The following is a 21,012-nucleotide window of genomic DNA, read 5'->3' on the forward strand; positions in this document are numbered from 1 at the left end:
TTTCTATGCCAGTACCATGTAGTTTTTATAACTATTGCTCTACAGTACAGCTTAATATCAGGGATGGGGATACCTCCAGAAGATCTTTTATTGTAGAGGATTGTTTTAGCAATTCTGGGTTTCTTGTTATTCCATATGAAGTTGAGAATTTTTCTTTCCAGGTCTGTAAAGAATTATGCTGGTAATTTGATGGGAATTGCATTAAATCCGTAGATTGCTTTTGGTAAGATGGCCATTTTTACTATGTTAATCTTGCCAAACCATGAGCATGGGAGATCTTTCCATCTTCTGATATCTTCTTCTAATTCTTTCTTCAGAGACTTGAAATTTTTTTTCATATAAGTCTTTGACTTCCTTGGTTAGGGTATTTTATGTCATTTGTGGCTATTGTGAAGTGTGTTGTTCCCCTAATTTCTTTCTCAGCCCTTTTGTCTTTTTTATTCAGGAGGGCTACTGATTTTTTTAGTTAATTTTGTATCCGGCCACTTTGCTGAAGTTGTTTATCAGCTGTAGGAGTTTCCTGGTATAGTTTTTGGGGTCACTAACGTACACTACCATATCATCTGCAAATAGTGATAATTTGACTTCTTCCTTCCCAATTTGTATCTCCTTGATCTCCTTCAACTGTCTTATTGCTCTAGCAAGGACTTCCAGAACTATGTTGAAGAGATATGGAGAGAGTGGGCAGCCTTGTCTTGTCCCTGATTTCAGTGGGATTGCTTTAAGTTTCTCTCCATTTAGTTTGATGTTGGCTATAGTCTTGCTGTATATTGCCTTTACTATGTTTAGATATGTGCCTTGTATCCCTGATCTTTCCAATACTTTAAATATAAATGGATGTTCGATTTTGTCAAATGGTTTTTCAGCATCTAGGGAGATTATCATGTGGTTTTTGTTTTTGTTTTTTTCAATATGTTAATATGGTGGATCACACTGATGGATTTCCATATATTGAACCACCCCTGCATACCTGGGATGAAACCTACTTGGTCATAGTGGATGATATCTTTGATGTGTTCTTGTATTTGGTTTGCAAGTATTTTGTTGAGTATTTTTGCATCAATGTTTATAAGGGAGATTGTCCTGAAATTCTCTTTCTTTGTTGGGTCTTTGTGAGGTTTAGGTACCAAGGTGACTGTGGCTTCATAGAATGAGTTTCGTAATGTTCCTTCTGTTTCTATTTTGTGGAATAGTTTGAAGAGAATTGGAGTTAGGTCTTCTTTGAAGGTTTGGTAGAATTCTGGTCCTTGTGGAGCTTCTATCCTCTTCAGGTCTTACTAACCCCTAACCCCCCTTCTTTCATATGACTCCCTGCACTCTGCCCAAGGTTTATTTATTATTCTTAGTATGTGCTTTGATACACTGCTAGGTAGAGTTTTTCAGAGGCCCTCTGTGGTAGGCTCCTGTCCTGTTACTTCTTTTCTCCTCTGTCCAATGTCCATCCCATTTGTCTTTCTAAGCAAGGATTGGTCATCTTACCCCGGTCTTCTTTCTTGTTTATCTTCTTTAGGTGTATAGATTTCATTATGTTTATCATATCTTATAGGTGTATATAAGTGAATATATACCATGTGAGTCTTTCTCCTTCTTGGATACCTCACTCAGAATGATCTTTTCTAGATCCTACCATTTGCCTGCAATTTTCATGATTTCCTCATTTTTGATTGCTGAGTAGTATTCCATTGTGTAAAAACACCACAATTTCTGTATCCATTCTTCCATTGATAAACATCTGGGTTGTTTCTAGGTTCTGGCTATTAAAAATAAAGCTGCTACAAACATGGTTGAGCAAATGTCCTTGTTGTGTACTTGAGCAACTTTTGGATATATGCCTAGGAGTGGTATAGCTGGGTCTTGAAGAAGCACTATTCCTAATTGTCTTAGAAAGTGCCAGATTGATTTCCAAAATGGTTGTACCAGTTTACATTCCCACCAGCAATGGTGGAGGATTCTCCTTTCTCCACAACCTCTCCAGCATGTGTTGTCATTTGAGTCTTTGATTTTAGCCATTTTGATGGGTGTAACGTGAAATCTCAGGATCATTTTGATTTGCATCTCTCTGATGGCTAAGGATCCTCACATGCTTTAATACGAGAAAATAAACAATGAATAGACAAAATCAGCTTTTCTTTATGTTTTCTATGTGCTCACACACACAGAAACACATGAGCAGATAATATTTGGAATAAAACAAAAAATATAAATATAATAAATAAAATTTAGACCATCCATACCACAGTAACTATCTATCTATCTATCTATCTATCTATCTATCTATCTATCTATCTATCTTGTATCAAACATTCTTAGGAAAACCACAATCAATTGTCCAACTATACACTTGAACACCTGATAACAACAGTGGGTAATTTCTTTGTTGCTGGGACAGAGACAACAAGCTCAACGCTGAGACATGCTCTCCTCCTGCTACTGAAGCACCCCCATGTCACAGGTACGTAAGAGACAGGTGATGAAACACAGCATCCCTATAAGATGAATGTTGCTATTCAGCATCTCAGTATTTAATGTTCTCTACTGGATGACTGAGAAAAATAGAAAGAGCTTGGCTGTATAAAAATCCATCAAAACTGGCCCAGTGTCTGGATTCCCTGGTAGGAGACTGCACCATCAGCATACACTGGACTGTGGTTGCATCTTGTTTTATTCCCCAAACTGAGAATTATGTAGCACACAAATATTTGTTACTTCAACCTGGACAGTTGAATAATGAGAAGACAGCTGGAGTAACATTTCAAACTGCACATGCACACACATATAATTTAAAAATACTTAACTCTGACAAACATGTGATTTCAGATGTCTTTCATCATTAACTACAGTAACCGATAACTATATTTAAGTTTATTGTTTAAAACACTTAATTACTTACTTGCTATCATGGCTCTAAATAATAAATATATGCTAATGAGTAATACCTATTTTATAAGATAATGTTATAAGTCTATGTCATAGCAGTTCTGTATGTCTAAATTTACTCCTAGTCATGAAACTTACATATATTTTTGGAAATTTGTATTTATAATGCTTCTGAGGTTCTGCTTCTAATGTTCTAATCATGCTTCTGAGGCACAACCATCATGCCCTGGGTGACCTTGTATTAATGTAACAAACATGCCACAGTTCCCAGAACACATGCAACAATGCCTGACGTGGTGGCACATACTTCTAATCTCAGCACTGGAGAGAAGAAAACAATAGAACTGAAATGTGCAGTGGACAGAGGGTCTGGCCCAATCAACTCACTCTAGGCTCCCAGACCCTGGGACAAAACAAGGGGAAATGACTCCAGAAGAGCAACACCTGAGACTGTGACCCAGCATCCAGAGCCTGAGTAAATGTGTGCAAATACACATATAAATAACACACACACACACACACACACACACACACACACGGGCATGCACTTGTATACACTAGTAACTAGTAAGAGAGTGGTAGGAATACAATCACAGTGTGTGTGTGTGTGTGTGTGTGTGTGTGTGTGTGTGTGTGTGTACTGACCAGTGATCTCTTTAAATTTTCTATTAATAAATGACGTTTTGAGTCACCTTCATTATGCCCTGGCCAGGCCTACATTGTTGTGACAAACATGTCACTTCTCTTCTTCCCACTCTTCTCTCTGCGACTCACCAGCTAAAGTCCAGGAAGAAATTGATCGTGTGGTCGGCAGAAACCGCAGCCCCTGCATGCAGGACAGGGGCCACATGCCCTACACGGATGCCATGATTCACGAGGTCCAGAGATTCATTGATCTCATCCCTAACAGCTTGCCCCATGAAGTGACCTGTGATGTGAAGTTTAGGAACTACCTCATCCCCAAGGTAAGCTTGTTTATTGCAACCCTGTGCTCTCCATGCTCCCAGGTTCACAGTGAGGCTCCAGTGCTCTGAGTCACTGTGCTACGGTGGCCTGTGCTGCTGCATGATTGGGAAGGTAGCTCTAGAGAGGGCAGGGACAGAGTAGTGACACCTCCACATTTGCTCTGCCTTCCAGATATTTCAGTAAAGCTTGGGTGTTTACGTTTCCATGTTTGTTTTCCAACTTTTTGTCAGTGTCCCCAAAGATTCTTCTGGAATTTTTAGCATTGTTGATTGGAAGGAGTTAATTGGAAGGAGCTTATATCCTGAATTCTTCAATTCATCCACAAACTTATGTCATTCACTTATATTTGCTATTGTTTTTTGTGTAATATTTTTTCTCAGTGATGCAGCTTGAAAATATTTCCTTAGACATTTATGGGACAATTAATGCTCTGTTGTTATAATTTTTCAAACACCTTTACATTTCTTTTTATATGGTTAGTAGAAAAATTGATTTGATCATTTTGTTTTTCTTACTTTAATTACCCTTGCAAATTTTACTAATCATTTTTAATAATTTTTTCTAGATGTATGTGGAATTTCAAGGTATTTTCCAAGTTAATATTTCTGTGTATGTTTTCATATTCTTGTCCTTATTTCTACTTATGTTACTATTGTGCCAGTTTTTAAATTATAGCCAGCTGTGAACAGAGCTGGTTTTTAATGTCTTCACTCAACAAAATCCAATGATGATAAGCCTAATCGGGCCTGGAAGAATATGAATTCAATCAGAGATTAGAAAGCAGGGCAGAAACTCAAATTAATAATATAAGATATTCATTCATGAAACCCTCCCAAGAAAGAGCTGATGTTCACATAAATATTAATAGATAAAAAATAATTGGAAGAAAGGATTCAACTAATCTAATAAGCAAACTAATTTTATTTCGGTTCAACAAGGAGTATACCATGAAGGTTCAAGCTTGAAATCAAGGTGATATTTTAAAGAATATTTTATGTTGCTATCAGATTAAGAAAAAAAATAGGCTGCAAAGAAAGAGAATTTCAGGCCAATCTGCTTTATGAACATTGATGCAAAAATCCTCAACAAAATACTCCCAAACCGAACACAAGATCACATCAACGAAATCATCCACTATGAGCAAGTAGGCTTCATCCCAGGTATGCAGGGGTGGTTCAATATATGGAAATCCATCAATATGATTCACCATATTAACAAATTGAAAAAAACAAAAACCACATGATAATCTCCCTAGATGCTGAAAAAGCATTTGACAAAATCCAACATCCATTTATGTTTAAAGTCTTGGAAAGATCAGGAATACAAGGCACTTACCTAAACAATGTAAGGGCAATATACAACAAGCCTATAGCCAACATCAAACTAAATGGAGAGAAACTTAAATCAATGCCACTGATATTAGGGACAAGGCAAGCCTTCCCACTCTTTCCATATCTCTTCAACATAGTTCTTAAAGTCCTAGCTAAAGCAATAAGACAATTAAAGGACATCAGGGGATACAAATAGGAAAGGAAGAAGTCAAAGTATCACTATTTGCAGATGATATGATAGTATATATGAATGACCCCAAAAATTCTATCACGGAACTCAAACAGCTAATAAACACCTTTAGCAAAGTAGCTGGATACAAAATTAACTCAAAAAAGACAGTAGTCCTTCTGCATACAAAAGACAAAAGGGCTGAGAAAGAAATTAGGGAAAAAACACTCTTCACAATAGCCACTAATAACATAAAGTACCTTGGTCTGACTCTAACCAAGCAAGTGAAAGACCTGTATAAAAAAGAACTTCCAGTCTATGAAGAAAGAAATAGAAGATGATATCAGAAGATGGAAAGATCTCCCATGCTCATGGCAGGAATAACATAGTAAAAATGGCCATCTTACCAACAGAATCTACAGATTTAATGCAATTTCCACCAAATTACCAACACAGTTCTTTACAGACCTTGAAAGAAAAATTCTCAACTTCATATGGAATAAAAAGAAACCCAGAATTGTTAAAAACAATCCTCTACAATAAAAAATCTTCATCCCTGGATATCTCCATCCCTGGTCTCAAGCTGTACAATTGGGTAACAGTAGTAAAAACTTCATGGTACTGACATAGAAACCAGATGGTAGATCAATGGAATTGAATAGAAGACCCAGAAATAAACCCACACACTTATAGACACCTGATCTTTGACAAAAAGGCCAAAACCATACTGGATCAAAGACCTCAATATAAAACCAGACACATTTTGATAGTCATCTCCCCCTGAGTGGGGAGCAGCCTTACCAGGCCACAGAAGATGACAATGCAGCCACTACTGATGTGATCTGATAGACTAAGATCAGAAGGAAGGAGAGGAGGACCTACCTCCCCTATCAGTGGACTTGTCAAGGGGCATGTGTGAAGAAAGGGGAGGGAGGGTGGGACCTAGAGGGGAGAAGGGAGAGGCTTATGGGGGGATACAAAGTGAATAAAATGTAATTAGTAAAATAAAATTAAATTTAAAAAAAGAATACAGAAAAAAAAACAGACACACTAAACCTGTTAGGAGCAAAAGTGGGGAAGAGCTTTGAACTCATTGGCACAGGAGACAACTTTCTGAACAGAACACCAACAGCACAGGCTCTAAGAGCAACAATCAATAAATGGGATCTCATGAAACTGAAAAGCTTCTGTAAAGCAAAGGACACTATCATCAGAACAAAATGACTGCCTACAGATTAGGAAAAGATCTTCACCAACCCTATATCTGACAGAAGACTAACATCCAGACTTTATAAAGAACTAAAGAAGTTAAACAGCAACAAATCAAGTAATCCAATTTAAAAATAGAGTGCAGAGCTAAACAGAGAATTCTCAAGAGAGGGATATTGAATGGCAGAGAAACACTTAAAGAAATGTTCAACTTCCTTAGTCATCAGGGAAATGAGAATCAAAACGACCCTAAGATTTCACCTTACACCCATCAGAATGGCCAAGATGAAAAGCTCAAGTGACAACACATGCTGGAAAGGTTGTGGAGAAAGGGGAACCCTCCTCCACTGCTGGTGGGAATGTAAACTTGTACAACCACTCTGGAAAGCAATCTGGCACTTCCTTAGACAACTAGGAATAGGGCTTCCTCAAGATCCAGCTATACCATTCCTAGGCATATACCCAAAAGAGGCTCAAGTACACAATAAGGACATTTGCTCAACCATGTTTGTAGCAGCCTTATCTGTAATAGCCAGAAGCTGGAAACAGGCCAGATGCCCCTCAGTGGAGGAATGGATACAGAAATTGTGGTATATCTACACAATGGAATATTACTCAGCAATCAAAATCAAGGAAATCATGAAATTTGCAGGTAAATGGTGGGATCTGAAAAAGAGTATCCTGAGTGAGCTATCCCAGAAGCAGAAAGATGCACACGGTATATACTCACTCATGTAGATGTATAATATAGGATAAACCTACTAAAATCTGTACACCTAAAAGACTAATCAAGAGGGAGGACTCTTGCTAAAATGCTCAATTGCTATCCAGAAAGGCAAAGAGGATGAACATCAGAAGAAGGAGAAAAGAGGGAAGAATTCAGAAGCCTGACACAGAGGACCTCTGAAAGGCTCTGCCCTGCAGACTATCAATGCAGATGCTGAGACTTATGGGCAACCTTTGGGCAGAGTGCAGGGAATCTTATGAAAGAAGTGGGAAACAGTAAGATCTGGAGAGGACAGGAACTTCACAAGGAGAGCAACAGAACCAAACAATCTGAGCACAGGGGTCTTTTCTGAGACTGATTCTCCAACCAAGAGCCATGCATGGAGATAACCTAAGACCCCTGCACACATGTAGCCCATGGCAGTTCAGTATCCAAGTGGGTTCCATAGTAATGGGTACAGGGACTGTCTCTGACATGAACTGATTGGCCTCCTCTTTAATTACCTCCACCTGAGGGAGAAGCAACATTACCAGGCCACAGAAGAAGACAATGCAGCCACTCCTGATGAGACTTAATTGACTAGGATCAGAAGGAAGGAAAAGAAGACCTCCCTTATCAGTAGACTTGGGGAGCAGCATGCACGCAGAGGGTGGAGGAAGGGAGGGATTGGGATGGGAGGTGGGAGGAAACCACAGTGGAGACACAAAGTGAATAAAGCCTAATTAATAAAGAATTAGAAAAAAGAAAAATGCAGATATACCCATACTTATCACCCTGCACAAAACTAAAGTCCAAGTGGATCAAAGACCTCAATATAAAACCAGACACACTAAACCTGTTAGGAGCAAAAGTGGGGAATACCCTTGAACTCATTGGCACAGGAGACAACTTCCTGAACAGAACACCAACAGCACAGGCTCCAAGAGGAACAATCAATAAACAGGACCTCATGAAACTGAAAATCTTCTGTAAAGCAAAGGACACTGTCATCAGAACAAAATGACAGCCTACAGATTGGGAAAGAATCTTCACCAACCCTATATCTGACAAAGGGCTAATATCCAGACTATATAAAGAACTAAAGAAGTTAAACAGCAACAAATCAAGTAATCCAATTTAAAAATGGAGTGCAGAGCTAAACAGAGAATTCTCAGGAGAGAAATATCGAATGGCAGAGAAACACTTAAAGAAATGTTCAACTTCCTTAGTCATCAGGGAAATGCAAATCAAAACTATCCGGAGATTTCACCTTACACCCATCAGAATGGCTAAGATGAATAACACGAGTGACAACACATGCTGGAGAGGTTGTGGAGAAAAGGGAACCCTCCACCATTGCCGGTGGGATAGTAAACTGGTACAACCACTTTGGAAATCAATCTGGTGCTTTCTCAGACAACTAGGAATAGCGCTTCCTCAAGATCCAGCTATACAACTCCTAGGCATATATCCAAAACTTCTCAAGTACAATAAGGACATTTGCTCAACCATGTTCATAGCAGCTTTATTTGTAATTGCCAAAAGCTATAAACAATGTCCCTCAACTGAGGAATGGATACAGAAATTGTGATACATTTACACAATGGAATACTACTCAGCAATTAAAAACAAGGAAATCATGAAATTTGCATGCAACTGATGGGAACTAGAAAAGGTCGTCCTGACTGAGATAACCCAGAAGCAGAAAGACACACATGGTATATACTCAACGATAAGTGGATATTAGACATATAATACAGGGTAATCATACTAAAATCTGTATCCCTAAAGAAGCTAATCAAGAAGGAGGACCCTGGGTAAGATGATGAATCCTCATTCAGAAAGGCAAATGGGATGGACATCATAGGAGGGAGAAAACAGGGAACAAGACAGGAGCCTACTGCAGAGGAACTCTGAAAGACTCTTCCTGATGGGGTATCAAAGTAGCTGCTGAAACTCATAGCCAAATTTTGGGCAGAGTGCCTGGAATCTAATGAAAGAAGGGGGGTGATAGAAAGACTGGAATGGACAGGAGCTCTATAAGGAGAGCAAAAATATAAATAAATAAAAATAAAAATTTAGAAAACATAATCTGGGCACAGGGATATTTTCTGAGACTGATCCTCCAACCAAAGACCATTCATGGAAATACCTAGAATGCCTGAAAAGATGTAGCCCATGGCAGCTCAATGTCCAAGTGGGTTCCCTAGTAATGGGAACAGGAACTGTCTCTGACATGAACTTAGTGGCCTGCTCTTCGATCACCTCCTCCTGCAGGGGTAGGTGGTGCAGCCTTACCAGGCCACAGAGGAAGATACTGCAGCCACTCCTGATGAGAACTAGTATCTGATGGAAGGAGAGGAGGACCTCCTCTATCAGTGAACTGGGGACCAGCATGGGTGAGTTTGGGAGGGGACAAGGGAGAGGGCTACAGTTGGAATACAAATGTAATTAATTAATGCAATTAATAAAAACTAATAAATTTAAAATGAAAAAGAAAATAGGCTGCAATCTTTTCATTTTGACATATATTTTCATTAGTCTTGAAAGTGTGCACATTCTTCCCAAATCTTATCTCTGCACCCATGGTTACAAAAAAATTTTGGCTGATCTTTTATCGCTGTTTAGCTACTGTAAACACATCAATTCATTTGAATTTGTTCTGACACACAATGTGAGCAATCTACTATACTTTAAAAGATTTGGGTTCATTATTATTCTTCCTCAAACTTGGTAAGTGAAGATTTTAATACTGAAACAAAGTTGACTACATTTAAGAAAGCAAGGCAGTGTTCCATTATGTTATTGGAACTATTTTCATTTTTTTTCCAGAATTTTAAAAATTAAATTTATTGAATTTACTTTTCGATATGACACACATATTAAGTACATTCTGATTACTGTGATCCATGCTTTCTGTGTCCCTTCCACTCCTAACATCCCTGCTCCTCCCTACTTTTTTTTTTTTTATTACCACTTAGTTTTGCTAGGATCCTTTGTATGACCCTCGATTGGGAATAACATATAGACACTGGTTTTAAGTGTCATATCCCCAAGGTTTAAGGGTCACACAACACTGCAGCAAGGCTCCAATGCACTGTCTATTTTAATTTTCTTTCTTTCCATGTCTGCTTGGTGGAATATATGAGATGCACAATCATTTCTTATTGAGTACCAGACATGAAAAAATGAAGAATTTCATATGATGACATCTTAACCAAGAAAGGGCTCATGCTCTCTCCTGGGCAGTCAGTAATGTTGCAGTCTGGCCCTGATATAAAATTGGATATGCCAAGAAAACTTAATATAATATAAATAAAATAATAAATATAGATAAAAACTTTAAATTTATTATCTGAGAGTCTCCTAAGCCTAGAATGATAAGCCTTTGATTAGAATCTGTCTGGTACTTTCAAACGCAAATGTCTTTAGCCTGATAATTTAGTTATTAACTTAAAAGCTTTTTATTGTTGTGAGGCAATACATAATTATTACATTAAAATAATGTATGTAAAGGTTCTATTTTGTGGGGAAACATTAATATCAATAATAAGGTTGCAGGTACTAATATCATTCTGTTGACTGTGGCCAAAGTTGAATTAATTTTACAAAGTGTTAATGGGACTTACCCTATGATAAAATTTGATGTAAAGCTCAGTCTACTGTATTCTGGACAAAACACAAACCTGAGATAAAATGTTTCTCTTTCAGTAATAAGTTCCATGTATATTATAATGAATCTTGTTTATGCCATAATATCTAACTAAAAGCTAAATAGGCTAAATAATGAGACAGGAAAGACCTCTCTGATTCCCTCATTAGGTTTACTGTCTTATTTATATTGCATCTGCTGAACTCCCCTTTACCCCTTTGCTAGCTGCTTATGATGTTGTGCTCTTTTGGGTTTAGTGAAATAGTAATCCAATTCCCTTAATAGAACTACTGGTATAGAAATAAGTATCACTGTTAAGCTGGTCTATGCTAATACTAATAAGCAACTTGTTCTACTGGAGCGAAGCCAATGATCTCAGCAGAGATAGTGGGCTAAGATGAAAACAAATAAGTTTTTCCTGTAGTTTCCTTGATTTACAATATATCAGACTTTTTAGGACATGAAAATGCTTCTGCACCTTTGAACTCTATTATTGCAGGAGAGAGCAGTCACAGGTGCTGTGCAAATAAGTGAGGATGGCTGTAGTCAATGCTTATGGAGGTTGAAATATAATTTTTACTTACTTTCCACAAATCAAAAATGTTATTTCAGTTTTTGAATTTTAAACATGTTTAGTTAAGCTCCAATGCTAAGAGTAAGAGAGAGAAAGAGAAAGAGAGAGGAAAGGAGGAAGGGAGGAAGAGGATTACAGCTTGTTGGGCATTCCCATCTATTAGAAATTTGGGAATGAAGTGAGGTCAGTTTTTACTACATGAAGACAATTTTGCAGCATCATCTCCAACCACTTCCATGCATTTTCAGAAGCTTTTCCCTTATTTTTATTAAATTTTTATTACTTATATTAATTACAGTTTAGTCACTTTATATTCCATCTATAGCTCCCTCCTTCTTCCCTTCCTAATGCTACCCTCCCTCCCTCTTCTCCACCGATGCCCTTCCCCAAGTCCACTGATAGGGGAGGTCCTCCTCCCCTTCCATCCTAGTATATCAGGTCTCATCAGGAGTGGCTGCATTGTCCTCCTCTGTGGCCTGGCAAGGCTGCTCCCCCTTCAGAGGGAGGTGATCAAAGAGCCAGGCATGAATTCATGTCAAAAAACAGTCCCTGTTTCCCTTACCAGGGAACCCACTTCGATACTGAGCTGACATGAGCTATACCTGTCCACATGAAATTTTCAGGCAAATGGTAGGATCTAGAAAAGATCATCCTGAGTGAGGTACCCAGAAGCAGAAAGGCACATACAGAATATACTCACTTATAAGTGCATATTAGACATATAATATAGGATAAACATTCTAAAATCTGTACACCTAAGGAAGCTAAGCAAGAAGGAGGACACTCAGAAAGACAAACAGAATGTACATTGGGAGAAGGAGAAAAGAGGAAAACAGGACAAAAGCCTACCATAGAGAGCCTCTGAAAGACTCTACCCAGCAGTATATCAAAGCAGATGCTGAGACTCATAATCAAACTTTGGGCAAAGTAAAAGGAATTTCATGAAAGAAGGGGGAGATAGTAACCTTTTTTTTATTTAACTTTGTTGGACTTAGAACATAACCATCCCTTCTCAACTACTCTTTTTAATATATATTGTTTTATTTTATTTAACTTAATTGCCAAAGGCCACCTTCAGGAAAAGTAGGAAGAGTATGAGTGGAGTCAGTGATTAATCATTCAATAGACTTTTCTCTGAGGGAGTAAACCTTAATTCTCTGAGGCCAGTGCTGGTGTAAAGCGGGGGAAACACAAGCACATATATACACATGCATACACAGAGAGAGACAGATACACACAGAGTGAGAGAGAGACAGAGAGAGGGACAGTCAGAAAGACAAAAACACACAGAGAGACAAATACAAGATTAAGCAAGCTTCAATAACTTTATTTTTTCTCTTAGCCTTTTTTAATTTAAATTTTATTTTATTAATTACACTTTGTTCACTTTGTATGCCCCCATAAGCCTCTCCCTCCTCCCCTACAGGTCCCACCCTCCCTCCCCTTTCTTCACACATGCCCCTCCCCAAGTCCACTGATAAGGGAGGTCCTCCTCTCCTTCCTTCTGATCTTAGTCTATCAGTTCTCATCAAAAGTGGCTGCATTGTCATCTTATGTGGCCTGGTAAGGCTGCTACCCCCTCAGGGGAAGGTGATCAAAGAGCAGGCCAATTAGATTATGTCATAGGCAGTCCCTCTTCCCATTACTATGTAATCCACTTGGACACTGAACTGCCATGGACTACATCTGTGCAGGGGTTCTAGGTTATCTCCATGCCTGGTACTTGCTTGGAGTATGAGTCTCTGGAAAGACCCCTGTGTTCAAATTTTCTGGTTCTGTTGCACTCCATGTGGGGTTCCTGTTCTCTCCAGATCTTACTATTTCCCACTTCTTATATGAGATTCCATGCACTCTGTTCAACAGTTGGCCATAAGTCTCAGCATCTGCTTTGATAGTCTGCAGGGCAGAGGCTTTCGGAGGCCCTCTGTGGCAGGTTCCTAGGTTGTTTCCTGTTTTCTTCTTCTCTTAGCCTTTTTATACCACCTAAGAAAAAAATTCTATTAAAAAAAAAAAGATTACCTCAGAGCCACAAGGTACATATTCTCCAAAAACAATCACCACAGAATCTGTTCTTGACAAAAACATTAAAATCATCACACAAAAAGAAATTACAAGATTACTGATTATGTATTCCTATTTTGAAACTCATGTATAATTAAACATTTTCCTTGTAGCTTTCTCTCTATTAGTTCACTTTCACCCCAAAGCAATAATTCTTTTATCATTGATTTACAAAGATTAAGCAAGCCAAATATATAGTAGCAACTTTTTTCCTATGCTTAGCTGATGGCAATTTGTGTTTACCAAGAAACATCATTTCTCTTACGTCTTAATTTTGAAGTCTTGTTCAACAAAACTGGCTAATCAACTATTTCTATTTTTATGGTTATATAGAATTATTTGCTTTTTTGTTCATCTTCTCATGGTGTAACCAAAACCTGTGACCACATACCTAGATCACAAGATCTAGGAACTCAGACCCAATCTAGAATTAACCATTGATTAATAATTAATAATCAGGATTGACTATTACCTTTTTCCAAGCTTATTTTTCTCTTTTGAGTACAACTACATGATTGTAATGCATGAAAACTCACTGAACTCCTTTTCTAACCTGTGCAGCCCTTACTGTTCTACAGGGAGGAGGCACATTCTACTCTTAATTCCAAATTTATTATATATATATATATGAGAAAACAATTTAAACAGTCTCCTTAAACTTCTTGTCAACTACACTAACTTCCTAACATATTTAAAACAAATCAGGAATTCTGTAAAATTATTAATTCATCTAAACTGTATTATTTTATGAAAGTTCATATTTGTAATGATCTGTAGGAAAATTGCCCAAACGGGTGGGCTGTCTCCTAAGATTCAATCACACCAGACTATTGACTTTGAGGGTCTCCCCGTGTCCAACCACACCATGATATTGATATAAAAAAAATTATAGCAATGACAAACTTGAGAAGGCACAGCAGCAGCAAGAAGCAACCCAGAAATGAAGCCTCAGGGTTGTGCCTCTCCAAACTACATCCATTACAGCTGTGCAAAATGATGGTCTGTCTCCAGGAAGTTCACTTGCCCACTGCAGTTCCTCCTGCATGGAGTCTGCCAATTTATCTTACTTTCTGTCTAACCTCCTTCCTATCTATCCCCTTTCATTATTTCTTTTCCATCCCATATGTGTGTTTCACATGTGTGTGTGATTATATAGATATATAGATTCCAATAAAAGAATAAACTCCTCTCTTTATCAAATGATTATATATGTATATATGACTTGTGCAAAAGAGAAAAAACAAATGGTATTTGTATTTGTAAATCTTGCATACTTTCCATCTGTAATCTTTTTCATTACCACCCAAACAAAACACAGTGTTCCATTTGGAACCATAATCTATGTGACTTGTGAAGACCACATGATGATCTAGAGTAACAGGTGGTGAGACACACATTGTCAAACCTGAGGCTAAGGAGAACAGAATCGGCAGCATTAATGCCAAACACCCAAGTGCTCACTTTAACGGTCACTGAAGGCACCTTATGATATCACTGTGACTGATCTCAGATTCCTCCCTGCTCCTGCTCTCTGTATGGAGATGCTCTTGTTCCTCTTTGTACTTTGCCCTTTCTATGGAGCAGGAGGTGAGCTAGGTTATTTTACTTACATGTTTTAGCTCACTCATTTCGTTGTAACTTGTGTGTCTTGTTGCAGGGAACAACGGTAATAACATCATTGTCATCGGTGCTGCATGACAACAAGGAATTCCCCAACCCAGACACCTTTGACCCTGGCCACTTTCTAGATGGGGAAGGAAACTTTAAGAAAAGTGACTACTTCATGCCTTTCTCAACAGGTAACACAAACTCATTTGCATGTATCTGAATTATGGCTTCAGCTGTTGTGAAAGAACACCATAACCAAAAGCAATTTTGAGAGAAAGGTTTTATTTTGTCTTACAACATGTAGTCCATCACAGGGCATTAAAAAAATGTTTCTATCCCGAATACAAGAACACATCAAAGATATCATCCACTATGACCAAATAAGCTTCATCCCTGGTATGCAGGGGTGGTTCAATATACGGAAATCCATCAATGTGATCCACCATATTAAAAAATTGAAAAAAAAAAACCCACATGATAATCTCCCTAGAGCTGAAAAAGCATTTGACAAAATTGAACATCCATTCATGTTTAAAGTATTGGAGAGATCAGGGATACAAGGCACATATCTAAACATAGTAAAGGCAATATACAGCAAGACTATAGCCAACATCAAGCTGAACGGAGAGAAACTTAAATCAATCCCACTGAAATCATGGACAAGACAAGGCTGCCCACTCTCTCCATATCTCTTCAACATAGTTCTGGAAGTCCTTGCTAGAGCAATAAGACAGTTGAAGGAGATCAAGGGGATATACATTGGAAAGGAAGAAGTCAAATTATCACTATTTGCAGATGATATGATAATATAGGAGAGTGACCCCAAAGACTCTACCAGGGAACTCCTACAGCTGATAAACACCTTCAGCAAAGTGGCCGGATACAAAATTAACTCAAAAAGATTAGTAGCCCTCCTGTATACAAAAGACAAAAGGACTGAGAAAGAAATTAGGAAAACAACACCCTTCACAATAGCCACAAATGACATAAAGTACCTTGGTGTAACCCTAACCAAGCAAGTCAAAGACTTGTATGAAAAGAATTTCAAGTCTATGAAGAAAGAAGTAGAAGAAGATATCAGAAGATGGAAAGATATCCCATGCTCATGGCTTGGCAGGATTAACATAGTAAAAATGGCCATCTTACCAAAAGCAATCTACAGATCCAATGCAATTCCCATCAAATTACCAATACAATTCTTTACAGACCTGGAAAGAAAAATTCTCAACTTTGTATGGAATAACAAGAAACCCAGAATTGCTAAAACAATCCTCTACAATAAAAGATCTTCTGGAGGTATCATCATCCCTGATCTTAAGCTGTACTGTAGAGCAACAGTTATAAAAACTGCATGGTACTGGCATAGAAACAGAATGGTAGATCAATGGAACTGAACAGAAGATGCAGAAATAAACCCACACACTTATGAACACCTGATCTCTGACAAAAGAGCCAAAACCATACAATGGAAAAAAGATAACATCTTCAACAAATGGTGCTGGTCTGACTGGATGTCTACATGTAGAAAAATGCAAATAGATCCATATTTATCACCCTACACAAAACTAAAGTCCCAGTGGATCAAAGACCTCAACATAAAACCAGACACATTAAATTGGTTAGAAGAAAAAGTAGGGAGTACCCTAGAACTCATTGGTACAGGAGACAATTTCCTGAACAGAACACCAACAGCACAGGCTCTAAGAGCAACAATCAATAAATGGGACCTCATGAAACTGAAAAGTTTCTGTAAAGCAAAGGACACCATCATCAAAACAAAACGACTGCCTACAGATTGGGAAAGAATCTTCATCAACCCTTTATCTGACAGAGGGCTAATATCCAGTACATATAAAGAACTAAAGAAGCTGAAAAGCAGCAAACCAAGTAATGCAATTAAAAAATGGGGAACAGAGCTAAACAGAGAATTCTCTGTAGAGGAATATAGAATGGCAGAGAAACACTTAAAGAAATGTTCAACCTCATTAGCCAGCCGTTAGGGAAATGCAAATCAAAACAACCCTGAGATTTCACCTTACACCCATCAGAATGGCCACAATCAAAAACTCAAGGGACAACACATGCTGGAGAGGCTGTGGAGAAAGGGGAACCCTCCTCCACTGCTGATGGGAATGTAAACTTGTACAACCACTCTGGAAATCAGTCTGGTGCTTTCTCAGATAACTAGGAATAGCGCTTCCTCAAGATCCAGCCATACCACTCCTAGGCATATATTCCAAAGTGGTTCAAGTACACAATAAGGACATTTGCTCAACCATGTTTATAGCAGCTTTATTTGTAATAGCCAGAAGCTGGAAACAGCCCAGATGCCCCTCAACTGAAGAGTGGATGCAGAAATTGTGGTACATCTACACAATGGAGTATTACTCTGCAATGAAAAATAAGGAAATCATGAAATTTGCAGGTGAATGGTGGGACCTGGAAAGGATCATCCTGAGTGAGCTGTCCCAGAAGCAGAAAGACACACATGGTATATACTCAATTATATAGACATATAACATAGGATGAACCTACTAAAATCTGTACATCTAAAGAAACTAATCAAGAGAGAGGACCCTGACTAAAATGCTCAATCCCCATCCTGAAAGGCAAAGAGGATGGACATCAGAAGAAGAAAACAGGAAACAACCTAGGAACCTGCCACAGAGGGCCTCTGAAAGCTTCTGCCCTGCAGACTATCAAAGCAGATGCTGAGACTTATGGCCAACTGTTGGGCAGAGTGCATGGAATCTTATGTAAGATGTGGGAAATAGCAAGAGCTGGAGAGGACGGGAACCCCACAAGGAGAGCAACAGAACCAGAAAATTTGAACACAGGGAACTTCCCAGAGACTCATACTCCAACCAAGGAGTATTCATGGAGATAACCTAGAACCCCTGAACAGATGCAGCCCATGGCAGTTCGGTGTCTAAATGGGTTACATAGTAATGGGAAGAGGGACTGCCTCTGACATAATCTGATTGGCCTACTCTTTGATCATCTCCCCCTGAGGGGGGAGCCACCTTACCAGGCCACAGAAGATGACAATGCAGTCACTCCTGATGTGATCTGTTGGACTAAGATCAGAAAGAAGGAGAGGAGGACCTCCCCTATCTGTGGAATTGGGGAGGGGCATGTGTGAAGAAGGGGGAGGGAGAGTAGGACCAGGAGGGGAAGAGGGAGGGGCTTATGGGGGATACAAAGGGAATAAAATGTAATTAATAAAAAAATGTTTCTATCATTAATGTTTTTAATTACATCCAAAATGTTTTAATCTAGTACACTCACACTAAGCCCCAGCACCATTCTCTCTCCTGACTTTCGGTACCCACTGAGTATTCTCTGTGCTACTACTATGTATATGGGTTTAGTGCCATCCGCTGGAGTTTGGGTAACCACCAGGGGCCACATCCATAACTAAACAGGCTCTCTCTCCCAGCAGACACAAGCTTCCAATAGCTCCTTATCAGAGTAAGACTTTGTGAGCATATTCCTAGAACTTCCTACAATTTTTGGTAGCTCTTACTGTTTCCATAAGATCATACCTTATTTGGGAATTAAATGTGACCCACCTTTTTCAATTGCCTGAATGTGTATCCTCTCATCCATCCGTTTATCTAACCATCTATTAGATAACCCAACAGCTATGCTTAGTCTCCAATATTAGTAAAGAGCACTGTGTTCTCAGGCTCACAATTGTGAACAAGGCATAGTTACCTCTTTGACATTTTTCCCACAGGAAAAAGGATGTGTGCAGGAGAAGGCCTGGCACGCATGGAGCTGTTCCTGTTTCTAACCACCATTTTACAAAACTTCAAGCTGAAACCTCTGGTTCACCCAAAGGACATCGATACAACTCCAGTGAACAGTGGCTTGGCCTCAGTGCCTCCTTCTTTCCAGCTCTGCTTCATTCCCCTCTGAAGATCAGATGCCTGGCTCCTGCTGAGATATCTCCTGAGGTCACCCTGAGGCCTCATTCACCTGTTTCTACCTGGAACACGCTCTGCCTCTCCCCCACTCCTCCCTGATTCCCTAAGGTCCTGTGAACACACATTTTCCAATTTTCAGTTTCTGTACAAATATCTCTGTTGTTTTCTATTCTTGGAAACATTGTTACCATACCCTGTGATGATATGTACCTGATCCCAAGCTAAATATGATTTCTTTATAAAACAGGAATTACTACTGTCAGCTAATTTCAGTGATTTTTCTTCTGCATTTTCTTTTTTTTTCCACAATAGCCATTTTTTATTGGAAATAGATTATTCTGTCATTAATTACATGCTGACCACAGTTTCTACACCCTTCATTCCTTCGAGTTCTCCATCTCCACTATTCATAAGAGTCACTTCTGCTCCGTTTTCTTTTCAGAAACGAACAGACCTCCAAGAAACAACAGCCAAACAATACAAAGCAGGATACAATAAGACAAGGCAAAAAGCCCTTATAGGAAGGCTTAAAAAGATAACCTAAGAGGAGAAAAAAAGTCCCGAGTCAGATATATATGCAGTCACATATATGTACTCACATTTAGTTTGGCTAAAGGTTTATCTTCTTGATTTTTCTCAGTGGTTTCACTGATTCTTTGAATTGTTCTTTTGGTTGCTACTCCTCTTGGGTATGTCTGCTTGCTCCCTCCCCCCAGGACTTTCAGGTGCTCCATGAATTTGCTTTTATGAGATATCTTGAATTTTCTTATGAAGATACTTAGTGCTATGAACTTTCCTGTTAACACTGCTTTCATTATGTTTCATAATTTTGGGTAAATTGTGTCATCATTTTCATTGAATTCTAAGAAATTTTTACCTGATGATGTTCTAAATGAACTAAAAATATTTTTCTAAAAGAACTAAAAATGTTTTTAAGAATTTATTGAATTTTCATCACATGTATTCTTAACTTTTTTAATTTTATTTTTTTCTTATAAGTTACATTTTATTAACTCTGTATCCCAGCCGTGTCCGATCCCTCATTCCCTCCCAATCCCACCCTCCCTCCCTCATCTCCACCGTGCCCCTTTCCAAGTCCACTGATACGCGGGGACCTTGTCCCCATTCATCCCATACTATTTTATCAGGTATCTTCAGGACTGGCTTCGAAGCCCTCCTCTGTGGCCTAACAGGACTGCTCCTCCCTTGGGGGGTAGGGAGGTCAAAGAGCCAGACATTGAGTTCATGTTAGAAATAGTCCTTGTTCCCCTCACTATGGGAAACCAATTGGTTACTGAGCTACCACAGGCTATATCTGAGCAGAAGTTCTAGTTTATATCCATACATGGTCCTTGGATGAATGTCAGTCTCTGAAAAGACCCTGTGCCCAGATATATTTGGTCCTTGTGGAGCTCCTATCCTTTCTCCATCATACTAACTCCCCTTCTTTCATATGATTCCCTGTACTCTGCCGAAGGTTTGGACATGAGTCTTTGTATCTGCTTTAAAAACACTGCTAGAGTCTTTGAGATGCGCTCAGTAGACTCCTGTCATTTGTTCAATGCACATACCATCTGTCTTTCTAAACGAGGATTGATCATCTTACCCCATGTCCGCTCTCTTGATTATCTTTTTTAGGTGTATAGATTTCATTATGTTTGTCATATCTTATAGGTCTATATAAGTGAGGATATACCGTGTTTGTCTTTTTCCTTCTGAGATATTTCACTCAGAATAATCTTTTCTAGATCCCACCATTTGCCTGCAAATTTCATGATTTCCTCCTTTTTGATTGCTGAGTAGTATTCCATTGTGTAAAAATACCACAATTTCTGTACCCATTCCTCCATTGATGGACATTGGGTTGTTTCCAGGTTCTGGATATTACAAATAAAGTTGCTATAAACATGCTTTAGCAAGTATCCCTTTT

At 38.7% G+C, this 21,012-nt stretch overlaps 1 protein-coding gene across 1 annotated transcript in view; it reads left to right on the plus strand.

The window, feature by feature from the left end:
- LOC129693292 (cytochrome P450 2C26-like) overlaps positions 1–19,344 on the plus strand; it is a 27,142-nt gene extending 7,798 nt beyond the window's left edge. The window contains exons 6-9 of the mRNA XM_055630112.1: positions 2,311–2,452; positions 3,655–3,842; positions 15,203–15,344; positions 18,893–19,344. Coding sequence (XP_055486087.1) covers positions 2,311–2,452; positions 3,655–3,842; positions 15,203–15,344; positions 18,893–19,074 — 654 coding nt within the window. The 3' untranslated portion in view covers positions 19,075–19,344. The remainder of the gene's footprint in view (positions 1–2,310; positions 2,453–3,654; positions 3,843–15,202; positions 15,345–18,892) is intronic.
- Positions 19,345–21,012: the final 1,668 nt, after the last annotated feature.

This window comes from Psammomys obesus, unplaced genomic scaffold (genome assembly GCF_907164565.1).
Source record: "Psammomys obesus unplaced genomic scaffold, mPsaObe1.curated_primary_1811, whole genome shotgun sequence".
Taxonomy (NCBI): domain Eukaryota; kingdom Metazoa; phylum Chordata; class Mammalia; order Rodentia; family Muridae; genus Psammomys; species Psammomys obesus.